Genomic DNA, 14,822 nt, shown 5'->3' with positions numbered 1-14,822 from the left:
CAACTATGCAGTACTGGGCAATAACCACCTTAAAGCTTAGAAAGTCATATGTCATGTAGTGGTGCAGTCACTGATGGTAAGGTATGACCCTTGTTGTTGCTGGGTGAAGTCTGTATGTAGTGACAGTGTGGCTGAAGCTGTAGCTAGTTGAGGTAGCAGATCATTCTTCCCATCTGTCTTTTCTCTCCCATTATGACAGCAGGATGAAGGGCAGCTTGGGAGCCTCTCTATCCCTTTCCTCCACTCTCTCTGCACCAACTGTCTGGTACATGACCAGTGCCAGATGGAACAACAAACTACTTAAAAAAAAAAAAAAAACTCTGAAATCTCAAACCCTAATAGCGCAACTAAAGAAACTGTCAATGGACCATATGACCAAGTGTGGCTATGCAACACCCACCCCCTGTTTAACTCTTCCTTTTCTCCTCTCCAACCTGCAGCAGGCACTTCGCTCCCCCCCGGCACACCCACCATTCCTCTTAGCCAGCTGCACCAGCACTCCTTGGCCATCCAGGGGCAGACGCTCACCTCATCGCAACTGACACAGCAGGGCCAGCAGGCCGTCTTCCGCTTCCCCACTGCAGTCTCCCTAGGTCAGTCCGTCTGTCGAGAGGAAGAAAGAGACTAGTCGTCTGTCGATAGACTAGTCTATGTCTGCCTGTGGAGACTAGTCTGTCTGTCGAGAGAGAAGTCTTGCACACCGTTAGAGCCTGGCGCAGTCCAGTCAGTGTGGTGCTGGGTGTAAGATGTGCGCTACAGAAACACAGAGCCCTTTTTATCCCCTTCCTATATCAATGGGTAAGCGGGCATCCCCTGCCCCAGTTGTGTTTTTTGAGATTCGTGGGATGATAAGGCCGATGTCTTGATGTCTTTATAAAATAAATGTGATTGTAAGAGGGGGGAATTGGGTATAGGCCTTACTACATATTTCCATAAATGGCTAGTATTTATCTTTCATTTGTGCGGATGTAGTTACTCATGTTCTGATTTGTGCTCCGGGAAAAAATAGGGAGACTAGTCTGTCTGTCTGGCTGCAGAGGGGATGTACAATGGATAACAGGCATGAGGCAGGCATGAACTTTAGTTGATTATACGTAGGTGTATTAAATCATGTCCAAAACTGTATGGGTCGAAATTGTAGTATTATTATAATTTATGTGTTCTGACATTAAGATAGAATAGTGTACAGGTGAGTGAGCAGGTGTTTGGTGTTGCCTGTTCTCCTCCAGGGGGAGGGATGACCCAGCAGCTGCAGGCCATCCAGGTGCACCCCACCACACATGCCAACGACAGCAGCTCGGAGATATCCCAGACCTCCTCTGTCTCCAATGGTAACTATCCTTTGATTAACACAGGGCTGTACAACTCTGGTTATGTGTGAGAAGCTGAAGCCATAGTCTAACTTAACTCTAACATATCTCTCTGAGTGAGCTGAGTGGGTGAAGGTTGTAGTCTACAATACTGTTATGAGGGGTCAACTAAGGTTGAACAAAATGGACCATCTGGTGGTGCCATCTGGTGGGCAATGTCTCTTATAAACTAATCTTTCTTTGTCTCACACACTTTCTTTTCTACTCCCCCCAGCGACCATTGTCACATCGTCAGTGCCCACATCTATGGCGGGTCACATGATGTACACCAGCCCCCATACAGTGATGTATGCGTCCACACCCACGCTGGCCGATGGTGGCCTGGCTGTGCTCAATACCTTTTCCCAGGGCCCCTCGGCCATGCAGGTGTCCCATGGACAATGCCAGGACACAGGTGAGACCACGCTAGACTACAGTAGGCTACGCTGGGACACAGGTGAGACAACATCAGTCATGGGCTAATGGGGAACCAGGGAGGGGGAGGTTGATTGACGAATGAATTAGACCTGGGTTCAATAAGTATTTTTTCTCTTGACAATATTTTTAGTTGGGCAGATAGAGCTTGGAACTTTCAAAATGCTCCCATTCCAGGCAGGCTCAATCAAGTGCTCAAAGGATGAAAACACATCCTATTTGAACCCAGGTCTGGTATGAATATAGCTACAGTGCCTTGCGAAAGTATTCGGCCCCCTTGAACTTTGCGACCTTTTGCCACATTTCAGGCTTCAAACATAAAGATATAAAACTGTATTTTTTTGTGAAGAAATCAACAACAAGTGGGACACAATCATGAAGTGGAACAACATTTATTGGATATTTCAAACTCTTTTAACAAATCAAAAACTGAAAAATTGGGCGTGCAAAATTATTCAGCCCCTTTACTTTCAGTGCAGCAAACTCTCTCCAGAAGTTCAGTGAGGATCTCTGAATGATCCAATGTTGACCTAAATGACTAATGATGATAAATACAATCCACCTGTGTGTAATCAAGTCTCCGTATAAATGCACCTGCACTGTGATAGTCTCAGAGGTCCGTTAAAAGCGCAGAGAGCATCATGAAGAACAAGGAACACACCAGGCAGGTCCGAGATACTGTTGTGAAGAAGTTTAAAGCCGGATTTGGATACAAAAAGATTTCCCAAGCTTTAAACATCCCAAGGAGCACTGTGCAAGTGATAATATTGAAATGGAAGGAGTATCAGACCACTGCAAATCTACCAAGACCTGGCCGTCCCTCTAAACTTTCAGCTCATACAAGGAGAAGACTGATCAGAGATGCAGCCAAGAGGCCCATGATCACTCTGGATGAACTGCAGAGATCTACAGCTGAGGTAGGAGACTCTGTCCATAGGACAACAATCAGTCGTATATTGCACAAATCTGGCCTTTATGGAAGAGTGGCAAGAAGAAAGCCATTTCTTAAAGATATCCATAAAAAGTGTTGTTTAAAGTTTGCCACAAGCCACCTGGGAGACACACCAAACATGTGGAAGAAGGTGCTCTGGTCAGATGAAACCAAAATGGAACTTTTTGTCAAAATGCAAAACATTATGTTTGGCATAAAAACACAGCCCATCACCCTGAACACACCATCCCCACTGTCAAACATGGTGGTGGCAGCATCATAGTTTGGGCCTGCTTTTCTTCAGCAGGGACAGGGAAGATGGTTAAAATTGATGGGAAGATGGATGGAGCCAAATACAGGACCATTCTGGAAGAAAACCTGATGGAGTCTGCAAAAGACCTGAGACTGGGACGGAGATTTGTCTTCCAACAAGACAATGATCCAAAACATAAAGCAAAATCTACAATGGAATGGTTCAAAAATAAACATATCCAGGTGTTAGAATGGCCAAGTCAAAGTCCAGACCTGAATCCAATCGAGAATCTGTGGAAAGAACTGAAAACTGCTGTTCACAAATGCTCTCCATCCAACCTCACTGAGCTCGAGCTGTTTTGCAAGGAGGAATGGGAAAAAAATTCAGTCTCTCGATGTGCAAAACTGATAGAGACATACCCCAAGCGACTTACAGCTGTAATCGCAGCAAAAGGTGGCGCTACAAAGTATTAACTTAAGGGGGCTGAATAATTTTGCACGCCCAATCTTTCAGTTTTTGATTTGTTAAAAAAGTTTGAAATATCCAATAAATGTCATTCCACTTCATGATTGTGTCCCACTTGTTGTTGATTCTTCACAAAAAAATACAGTTTTATATCTTTATGTTTGAAGCCTGAAATGTGGCAAAAGGTCGCAAAGTTCAAGGGGGCCGAATACTTTCGCAAGGCACTGTATATAGTCAGGACGTTGATTATGACAGGCTAGTGAGTTTGATCATGACCCAAAGTGGGGTGGTATACCTTACACACCATGCACATAGTGTCTGTATATATTCAGTGATAAAATGTTAGTTTTGATGAGAGTGGTGTGTTCTTCATGTTGTTTGTGTCCGTCTCTCTCTGGCTAGGTGCTGTCCCTCAGGTATTCCTTACGGCACCCTCGGGCACCATGCAGATCCCAGTCTCGGCAGTGCAGCTACACCCAGTACGGCAAGACCTACATTTTACAAGTGAAACTCTCATATTCTATCTGCAACCAGCATGCCACTGACCTGCACTAATGCATCCGGACAGAGCACTGTCTTCTCACTGTGGAGGGGTAGGGTTTGTCCTGCCTCCTGTACTGTTACTGTATGTGGATGATATAGTCCTATGACATTTGGACAACACGTGTGACACAAGCAAAACCATATGTTATTTGGAAGACTGGTTTTGTTACTATAATTGAGAAAGTCATGCAAGATTGAAATTTCAGATTTCAATCTGAAGTTTAGGAACAGAATATAAGCCATTGTGTTTCAAGAGTCCTAGTTAGAGTACATTAGTTACACTGTAACAACACAAATGACCAAACTTGTGCAAAGTGATGCTTTTAGAAAAGGCTTTCTTATCTAAAAGATATGATTTAATGTCAGTAATTTGGTGCTTATGCAGCAGGGTTGGAGTCTACTCCATTTCAATTCCAGTCAATTCAGGATATTCTCTTAACAAATATCAATTAATTGAATTAAGATAAAATTCGTATTTACAGTGAAGGCCTGGCAAGAGGCAAAAGGGACTGAAAAACAACAACAATGTTAGACAAAACGGACAACACAGACCGAAGAAACTGGCAACAGTACAAATACAGCAGGAAAAAAACAGTGGATGTGTATATGTGTGCAGGCGTGTGTGCGGGTGGTATCAATGTTTTTCAATGAGGAAAAATTGTCATTTGGTTTAATTCATGAATTTACAGGAATGGAATTGAAATTAAATTGACCCTAACCTTGTTGACCCTAACCTTGTATTGTGTGACAGAAGGCTACTCAACAATCACAAATTAAAGCATGCAAAGTGGAACTGAGGTCTTCAGTGGCGCATACTGACGTTGATGTGTTGTGTTGCAGATGGTGATTAGTCAGAAGTCAAGCTACAGCAGCAGTAACCTGACAGAGCTGCAGATGGTCAACCTGGACACCACACAGAGCGCTAAGAACGACTGACAGAGAAACGCATGAAAACCGGCCAAATAGACAAAGACTCTCTATTTATTGATGCCTTAGCACTTCATTTTACACCTCTGTTGCTTTACAGTAGAATACTGTAAGTAAACAGTCCATTCGGAAAGTATTCAGACCCCTTGACTTGTTCCACATTTTGTTACATTACAGCCTTATTCTATAATTGATTCAATTGTTGTTGTTTTTTCTCTTCAATCTACACACAATAGCCCACAATGACAAAGCAAAAACAGGATTTTAGAAATGGTTACACATGTATTACAAATTAAAAACTGAAATATCCAAAGTTTGGGGTCACTTAGTAATTTCCTTGTTTTCCATGAAAACATACATGAAATGAGTTGTAAAATGAATAGGAAATATAGTCAAGATGTTGACACAGTTATAAATAATGATTTGAATTTTGTCCTTCAAACTTTGCTTTCATCAAAGAATCCTCCTTTTGCAGCAATTACAGTCTTGCAGACCTTTGGCATTCTAATTGTCAATTTGTTGAGGTAATCTGAGGATATTTCACCTCATGCTTCCTGATGCACCTCCCACAAGTTGTATTGATTTGATGGTAGACCTGCTCCCTACCTCTTGAAACTAGGGGGCACAATTTTTATTTTTGGAAAGATAATGTTCCCAAAGTAAACCGCCTATTTCTCAGGACCAGATGCTAGAATATGCATATAATTGACAGCTTAGGATAGAAAACACTCTAAAGTTTCCAAAACTGTCAAAATATTGTCTGTGAGTATAACAGAACTGATATTGCCGGCGGTAGCCTAAGAAAAATCTAATCAGGAAGTGACTCATGTTTTGAAACCGTTGTGTTCCTATGTTCCCCTATTGGCCACTGAAAAGGATATCAACCAGTTTCCTTTTTCTACGTATTCTCTAAGGTGTCTACAGCATTGTGACATAGTTTCACGCCTTTATGTTGAAGAATGAGTGTAAACGACTACATTGCGTAAGTGGCCAGCTGAGGGCTCTGAGTGATTCTTGCGTAAAAGACAGAGGTAGTGATTTTTCCTCTCACTCCTACTGAAAAGCCAATTGTCCCGGTTGATATATTATCGAATAGATATTTGAGAAACACCTTGAGGATTGATTATAAAAAATGTTTGCCATGTTTCTGTCGATATTATGGATATAATTAGAATTTTTTTCCGGTGTTGTCGTGATTTCTCAACATAACGTGACAAACAAACGGAGGAATTTGGGGTATAATAATCATCTTTATGGAACAAAAGGAACATTTGCTGTCTAACTGGGAGTCTCGTCAGTGAAAACATTCGAAGATCATCAAAGATAATTTGATTGCTTTTCTGATTTTCGTGACCAAGCTTCCTGCTGCTAGCTGGACATAATGCTATGCTAGGCTATCGATAAACTTACACCAACACTTGTCTTGCTTTGGTTGTAAAGCATAATTTCAAAATCTGAGATGACAGGGTGATTAACAAAAGGCTAAGCTGTGTTTCACTATATTTCACTTGTGATTTCATGAATATGAATATTTTCTAGTAATATTTTTTTGACTGCTGCGCTATGCTAATTAGTGTAGTTGATGACAATTCTCCCGGATCCGGGATGGGTTGTTCCAAGAGTTATCATCTCAATATGGTTGCGATCCGGTGACTGTGCTTGCCACTCCATTATAGACAGAATACCAGAATATAATATCCATTATAGACAGAATACTGACTGCTGACTTATCCCCTAAATATCTCTTGCATGGTTTGGAGCTGTGCTTTGAGTCATTGTCCTGTTGAAGGAGGAAATTGGCTCCATTTAAGCGCGGCCACAGGGTATGGCATGGCATTGCAAAATGGAGTGATAGCCTTCCTTCTTCAAGATCCCTTTTACGCTGTACAAATCTCCCACTTTACCACCACCAAAGCACCAGCAGACCATCACATTGCTTCCACCATTCTTGACAGATGGTGTCAAGCAGTCCTCCAGCATCTTTTCATTTTTTCTGCATCTCACGAATGTTCTTTGTGATCCAAACACCTCAAACTTAGATTTGTATGTCTATAACACTTTTTTCCAATCTTCCTCTGTCCAGTGTCTGTTATTTTGCCCATCTTAATCTTTTCTTTTTTTGGCCAGTCTGAGATATTGCTTTTTCTTTGCAACTTTGCCTAGAAGGCCAGCATCCCGAAGTCGCCTCTTCGTTGTTGACGTTGAGACTGGTGTTTTGCGGGTACTATTTAATAAATCTGCCAGTTGAGGACTTGTGAGGTGTCTGTTTCTCAAACTAGACACTCTAATATACTTGTCCTCTTGCTCAGTTGTGCACTGGGGCCTCCCACTCTTTCTATTCTGGTTAGAGACAGTTTGCACTGTACTCTGAAGGGAGTAGTACAGAGCGTTGTACGAGATCTACAGTTTCTTGGAAATTTAGCCTTCATTTCTCAGAACAAGAACAGACTGACGAGTTTCAGAAGAAAGAAATCAGCCGTTTCCAGCTACAATAATCATTTACAACATTAATAATTTCTACACTGTATTTCTGATCAATCAAAAATTTGCATTCCTTTCAAAAACAAGGACATTTCTCAGTGACCCGAAATTTTGATATGGTAGTGTAAGTATTCAGAACCTTTACTCAGTACTTTGTTGAAGCATCTTTGGCAGGGATTACAGCCTCGATTCTTCCTGGGTATGACACTACAAGCTTGGCACACCTGTATTTGGAGAGTATCTCCCATTCTTCCCCACATATCCTCTGAAGATCCTCCCATTCTCCTCATCCAACCTCTGTCAGGTTGGGTGGGGAGTGTCGCTGCACAGCTATTTTCAGGTCTCTCCAGAGATGTTGGATCGGGTTCAAGTCCGGGCTCTGGCTGGGGCCACTCAAGGACATTCAGAGACATGTCCCGAAGCCACTCTTGCATTGTCTTGGCTGTGTGCTTTGGGTCGTTGTCCTGTTGGAAGGTGAACCTTCACCCCAGTCTGATGTCCTGAACACTCTGGAGCAGGTTTTCATCAACAATCTCTCTGTACTTTTCTCTGTTTATCTTTGCCTCGATCCTGACTAGTCTCCCAGTCCCTGTTGCTGAAAAACATCCCCACAGATGCTGCCACCACCATGCCTCACCGTAGGGATGGTGCCAGGTTTCCTCCAGAGGTGATACTTGGCATTCAGTCCAAATAGTTCAATCTTCGTTTCATCAGACCAGAGAATCTTGTTTCTCATCGTCTGAGAGTCCTTTGGGTGCCATTTGGCAAACTCCAAGTGGGCTGTCATGTTCCTTTTACTGAGGAGTGACTTCAGTCTGGCCATTCCACCATAAAGGCCTGATTGGTGGAGTGCTGCAGAGATGGTTGTCCTTCTGCAAGGTTCTCCCATCTCCACAGAGTGACCTGTCTCAGAGCTCTACAGACAATTTCTTCGACCTCATGGCTTGGTTTTTGTTCTGATAATTCACTGTCAACTGTGGGACCTTATATAGACAGGTGTGTGCCTTTCCAAATCATGTCCAATCAAATGAATTTACCACAGGTGTTCTCCAAGTTGTAGAAACATCAAGGATGATCAATGTTAACAGGATGCACCTGAGCTCAGTTTCGAGTCTCCTAGCAAAGGGTCTGCATATTTAGGTAAATAAGTCAAAAAATCTAAAAAACTTTTTTCGCTTTGTCATTATGGGGTATTGTTTATAGATTGATGGAAAATGTTTATTTGATTAATTTTAGAATATGTAACAAAATGTGGAAAAAGTCAAGGGGTCTGAATAATACACAAGCACGGAAGGGTGTGTGTTGTGTTGTTAACCCTTGTATGTTAGTAGATGTTTGAAAAAACATATGTATTCATTCACTAAAGCAGAGGAAGGAATTGAGGTATTCACTACATCCCCTTTTCTATTGGGTGTTTTTTCTTTTTGTTTATCTTTTTTTGGAAGATCTGTAAGTAATTGCCATGTGAACACGATGCAGGTGCTGCAGCTTCACACGTCAGCCAAAGATACATTAATTGTCTGAATGTTTGTGTGTGTGTGTGTGTGTGTGGGGGGGGGGATTTATAAATGGGTGGGGAATGCGGGACATTGAGGTTAAAGGCATTTGGAAATGTACATAATTATTTTTTAAATTGAATCAAATTGTATTTTTAGCCTGTTTGTGCGATGGCATGTAGTTGTTTTCTATTTAGTTGTTTTGTGTGTGTGTGTGTGTGTATGTATATATATGTATGTATGTATATATATGTATATGTATGTATGTATGTATGTATGTATGTATGTATGTATGTATGTATGTATGTATGTATGTATGTATGTATGTATGTATGTATGTATGTATGTATGTATGTACAGTGCCTTGCGAAAGTATTCGGCCCCCTTGAACTTTGCGACCTTTTCAGGCTTCAAACATAAAGATTTAAAACTGTATTTTTTTGTGAAGAAACAACAACAAGTGGGACACAATCATGAAGTGGAACGACATTTATTGGATATTTCAAACCTTTTTAACAAATCAAAAACTGAAAAATTGGGCGTGCAAAATTATTCAGCCCCTTTACTTTCAGTGCAGCAAACTCTCTCCAGAAGTTCAGTGAGGATCTCTGAATGATCCAATGTTGACCTAAATGACTAATGATGATAAATACAATCCACCTGTGTGTAATCAAGTCTCCGTATAAATGCACCTGCACTGTGATAGTCTCAGAGGTCCGTTAAAAGCGCAGAGAGCATCATGAAGAACACGGAACACACCAGGCAGGTCCGAGATACTGTTGTGAAGAAGTTTAAAGCCGGATTTGGATACAAAAAGATTTACCAAGCTTTAAACATCCCAAGGAGCACTGTGCAAGCGATAATATTGAAATGGAAGGAGTATCAGACCACTGCAAATCTACCAAGACCTGGCCGTCCCTCTAAACTTTCAACTCATACAAGGAGAAGACAGATCAGAGATGCAGCCATGAGGCCCATGATCACTCTGGATGAACTGCAGAGATCTACAGCTGAGGTGGGAGACTCAATCAGTCGTATATTGCACAAATCTGGCCTTTATGGAAGAGTGGCAAGAAGAAAGCCATTTCTTAAAGATATCCATAAAAAGTGTCGTTTAAAGTTTGCCACAAGCCACCTGGGAGACACACCAAACATGTGGAAGAAGGTGCTCTGGTCAGATGAAACCAAAATTGAACTTTTTGGCAACAATGCAAAACGTTATGTTTGGCGTAAAAGCAACATAGCTCATTACCCTGAACACACCATCTCCACTGTCAAACATGGTGGTGGCAGCATCATGGTTTGGGAGTGCTTTTCTTCAGCAGGGACAGGGAAGATGGTTATAATTGATGGGAAGATGGATGGAGCCAAATACAGGACCATTCTGGAAGAAAACCTGATGGAGTCTGCAAAAGACCTGAGACTGGGACGGAGATTTGTCTTCCAACAAGACAATGATCCAAAACATAAAGCAAAATCTACAATGGAATGGTTCAAAAATAAACATATCCAGGTGTTAGAATGGCCAAGTCAAAGTCCAGACCTGAATCCAATCGAGAATCTGTGGAAAGAACTGAAAACTGCTTTCACAAATGCTCTCCATCCAACCTCACTGAGCTCGAGCTGTTTTGCAAGGAGGAATGGGAAAAAATTTCAGTCTCTCAATGTGCAAAACTGATAGAGACATACCCCAAGCGACTTACAGCTGTAATCGCAGCAAAAGGTGGCGCTACAAAGTATTAACTTAAGGGGGCTGAATAATTTTGCACGCCCAATTTTCCAGTTTTTGATTTGTTAAAAAAGTTTGAAATATCCAATAAATGTCATTCCACTTCATGATTGTGTCCCACTTGTTGTTGATTCTTCACAAAAAATACAGTTTTATATCTTTATGTTTGAAGCCTGAAATGTGGCAAAAGGTCGCAAAGTTCAAGGGGGCCGAATACTTTCGCAAGGCACTGTATGTATGTATGTATGTATATATATGTATGTATGTATATGCAACTAATTTGCATATGAATACATTATTTACACACTATGTATGTAAATTTACGTAATATTCGTGCATATTATGTTGATTTATATATGCGGATGGGAATTGACATCAGGACAATTTATTCTTTACAAGTCAGTGCAAAGACGCTGGATATTTGTTGACGTTTTCCATTTTGACATCTGAGGGTATTTCTTAAAGCAGGATTAACGAGTTGGCTAAACCTTACTAAATAAAATAGTCTGAAACAGCCACTTACTGGACTTCCTGCTTGATCTGTAATGAGTAGTATTTTGATTTCATTAACTATTTTTACCTTCATTTATGAATCTTAAAGTATAAACATGAATATTGAGTAGGATAAACTTGAAACGGGCATGATAAAAATGTTTAAATAATGAGCTAGTTGGATAATGTAATGATCCTGCATTTTGAAATACAAACCAGCTTGTGCCAAACTGACAATGATAGTGGTGAAGAAATGCATTTTCCCTAGTGATGAATTCTTTCTAGAGTGATCCACAATGACCCCTTGCCTTGCTGAAGGACTGCATCTACTGGTGCCTGTATTGCCATGTAGGCTACTGAAAGATACTGTTATGTTCTCTAATCAGGGTGAATGTGAGCAGGACACTGGCAAGCTCCTGTGTAGAGGTATTCACAGGTCCAAAAAGTTGGACCTGGACCCGAGGACAATCAGAACCGACCAGAATGGATAATTAAAAATACATGGGGACCCGGATACGAGAACAATCAGACTGAACCCGAATGGACCAGAGGACAACTCAACCTAGACCCGACAGGAGTACCACTGAAGTACCCCATCATGTGCATTTTACCAGTAAGCATATGGTCTCGTGAGTCTTTTCAACTACCCCCTGTGGCTAGGCCAAGTACCCCCAGGAGTCCTTGTACCCCTGGTTGGGAACCACTGCTATAGGCTATGCAGAGCAGTGGTCGGATCTATCAGCTGTAGGTACATAGACCCGATAACAATTAAACAGGACCAGAGGGACAAGTTAGAATTTCAGACCCGAACCCAATGGGGCCCAGGGCGGGGCTCTGGTATATTGGGTCCACACGGACCTGTGACGACCTCTACTCCTGTGCCGTTTAAGAGTTAGACATACCAAGATAAAACGCTGTCATTTTCAATGGTTTTCTGCTATTCTCATAAACTGAAATAAAAAGGGTCTATCCACGTTCTATAGGTGTCACTACTGTATGATGGGTTTGTTAGTGTCCTTTTAACCATACCTGGGTTCAGGTATTATACATAGTATCTTTCAAATACTTTAAGCATTTGCGTTAGCCTGTCTGGAGTGCTAGCCTGTCTGGAGTGGGTGTGCTTTGCACTTATGGGACTTTTCTATTGGTTCCATCGCAACAGGCAAGCTCACTCAAGCACAACTTAAGTATTTAAAATGACTTCAAATAGTGTTTGGACCCAGGTCTGCTTATACAGTAACATGGTTAATCAATCAGTCATTCTATTGCCTCTGGACCATTTACATTACATAGCCAAAAGTAGGTGGACATCCCTTCAAAATAGTGGATTCGACTATTTTCGACACACCCATTGCTGAAAGGCGTATTAAATCGAGCACACAGCCATGAGATCTCCATAGAAAAACATTGGCAGTAGAATGGCCTGCATTGAATAGCTCAGTGACTTTCAAAGTGGCACCATCAAGTCAATTCATCAAATATCTGCCCTGCTAGAGCTGCCCGGTCAACTGTAAGTGCTGTTATTGTGAGGTGGAAAAGTATTGGAGCAACAATGGCTCAGTTGCTCATTGGTAGGTCACAGAAGCTCACAGAATGGGACCTCCGAGTGCCGAAGCGTGTAACGCAAAAAAATTGTCTGTCCTCAGTTGCAACACTCACTACCGAGTTCCAAACTGCCACAGCACAAGATCGGTTCGTCGGGAGCTGAATGGGTCATGAAATGGGTTTCCATGGCCGAGCAGCCACACACGAGCCTAGGATCACCATGTGCAATGCTGAGCATCAACTGACATGGTGTAAAGCTCGCCGCCAATAGACTCTGGAGCAGTGGAAACACGTTCCCTGGAGTGATAAATCATGTTTCAACATCTGGCAGTCCAACAGACTAATCTGGGTTTGGCGGATGCCAAGAGAACTCTACCGATTACATAGTGCCAACGGTGAAGTTTGGTGGAGGAGGAATAGTCTGGGGCTGTTTTTCATGGTTCGGGCTAGGCTCCTTAATTCCAGTGAAGGGAAATCTTAACGCTATAGCCAATGACATTCTCGACGATTCTGTGCTTCCAACATTGTGGCAACAGTTCGAGGAAGGCTCTTTCCCGTTTCAGCATAACAATGCCCCTTGTGGACAAAGCAAGGTCAAGATCGGTGTGGAAAAGCTTGACTGGCCTGAACAAAGCCCTGACCTCAACCCCAATTGAACAACTTGGGATGAATTTGAACGCCGACTTTGGGCATAATCGCCCAACATCAGTGCCCGACCTCACTAATTCTCTTATGGCTGAATGGAAGTAAGTCCCTGCGTCAATGTTCCAACATCTAGTGGAAAGCCTTCCCAGAAGAGTGGAGGCTGTTATAGCAGCAGCAAAGGGGGGACCAACTCCATATTAATGTCAGGCATAGGTGTATAGGTGGCAGGGAAGTCAGGCGCAGGAGAGTCAAACGTAGTGTAAAATGGAGTCTTTTAATAAAGTCCACGTAGCATGCTCCATAACACTAAAATGTACATACATCAACAAACATGGGTACGAGGACCCGACGCGCACCTATACAACATAAAACTACACTGACAATAAAACAATCTCTGACAAAGACATGAGGGGAAACAGAGGGTTAAATACACAACAGGTAATGAATGGGATTGAAAACAGGTGTGTGGGAAGACAAGACAAAACCAATGGAAAATGAAAAATGGATCAAGCAAGAAGACCGGTGACGTCGAACGCCGAGCACCGCCCGATCAAGGAGAGGCAACGACTTCGGCAGAAGTCGTGACAATTAATGCCCATGACACCTGCTCGTCAAACATACTTTTGTCCCTTTGCTTGTATTTGTTTAACTGTGTTGAGGAAAAATGTTTGAAAGAGTACTTCATAAAGTTATACATTTACTGTCAACCCCAAACAAGTATTAAAGAAAGTGGTTATATCCATAATTTCATAGTATTTATTTGGAGAAGTAATGGTGGATTGGGTGTAGTGAAAGCACCATTTTATTTTTATATACCACAATGCCTCTTTCATAAGTGTGGGTTTATGTTTACATTAAGGGAATTTAAACATCTTTATTCTGCAAACCATCACAAGAGCCTTGGCCCTTAACTTATACTGTATATTGAAACTGTCATGTTTTTCTCCCAAACCACAACTTTGTTTCACCAGTCAGTGGAGTCTTTATGAAGTCAGTTTTTTATTGTGTATGGACTGGGCTGACAAGATCTGTTGAGCAGGGTCATGCAATGCTTCAATTTTATTTTCCTGATGTTGCAAAGACCAGGAACCAATCCGGTCGCGTTTGAAGACAATGTGTATTTAACAGGCACTTACTGTGTTCGCAGATGTCAGCTCAATTGGAGAAAATATTTAAATGTCAAGCGTGCTATAGCGTGGTTTTGGATTGAATCCCGTCCAAAGTCTCTTGTGTGTTAGAAGTTGACACTTGTTATATCAGATACTCAGGTTCCTCCAATAGTTCTTAAAAACATAAGAATAGTGCATTTTAAAGGAGATTATGAATAAATGGAATGTGCAGTCCACTCAGTCATGGCAAAATATAAATGGTTTGTTTTAGTACTTTTGAATCTAAATGTAATAGTATATGTCCAAAACTTTTGTAATAAAAACCAAATTAAACCTTTTAGATGTATTTTGTCCATAATCTCACAATTTCATTCAGCAATAACAACCAAACAACTTGATGAAAGCGCTCTTTATTGAGGACG

At 41.7% G+C, this 14,822-nt stretch overlaps 1 protein-coding gene across 5 annotated transcripts in view; it reads left to right on the top strand.

Annotated features, from left to right (window-relative positions):
- Positions 1 to 5,216, top strand: part of LOC135512518 (serum response factor-like) — a 58,057-nt gene extending 52,841 nt beyond the window's left edge. For 2 of the 5 annotated variants that reach the window (XM_064934615.1, XM_064934614.1), the window contains exons 4-8: positions 441 to 593; positions 1,230 to 1,331; positions 1,585 to 1,806; positions 3,836 to 3,912; positions 4,817 to 5,216. In XM_064934615.1, coding sequence (XP_064790687.1) covers positions 441 to 593; positions 1,230 to 1,331; positions 1,585 to 1,806; positions 3,836 to 3,912; positions 4,817 to 4,912 — 650 coding nt within the window. In that variant the 3' untranslated portion in view covers positions 4,913 to 5,216. Of the gene's footprint in view, positions 1 to 440; positions 594 to 1,229; positions 1,332 to 1,584; positions 1,807 to 3,835; positions 3,938 to 4,816 lie in introns of all 5 variants that reach the window. The other 3 variants (XM_064934617.1, XM_064934619.1, XM_064934618.1) reach the window with 3 other exon arrangements.
- The last annotated feature ends 9,606 nt before the right edge of the window (positions 5,217 to 14,822 follow it).

The sequence above is a fragment of the Oncorhynchus masou genome, chromosome 24 (genome assembly GCF_036934945.1).
Source record: "Oncorhynchus masou masou isolate Uvic2021 chromosome 24, UVic_Omas_1.1, whole genome shotgun sequence".
NCBI classification, from domain to species: Eukaryota; Metazoa; Chordata; class Actinopteri; order Salmoniformes; family Salmonidae; genus Oncorhynchus; species Oncorhynchus masou.
The sequence above is the reverse complement of the archived record's forward strand: the minus strand, read 5'-3'. Positions and strand labels throughout refer to the sequence as shown.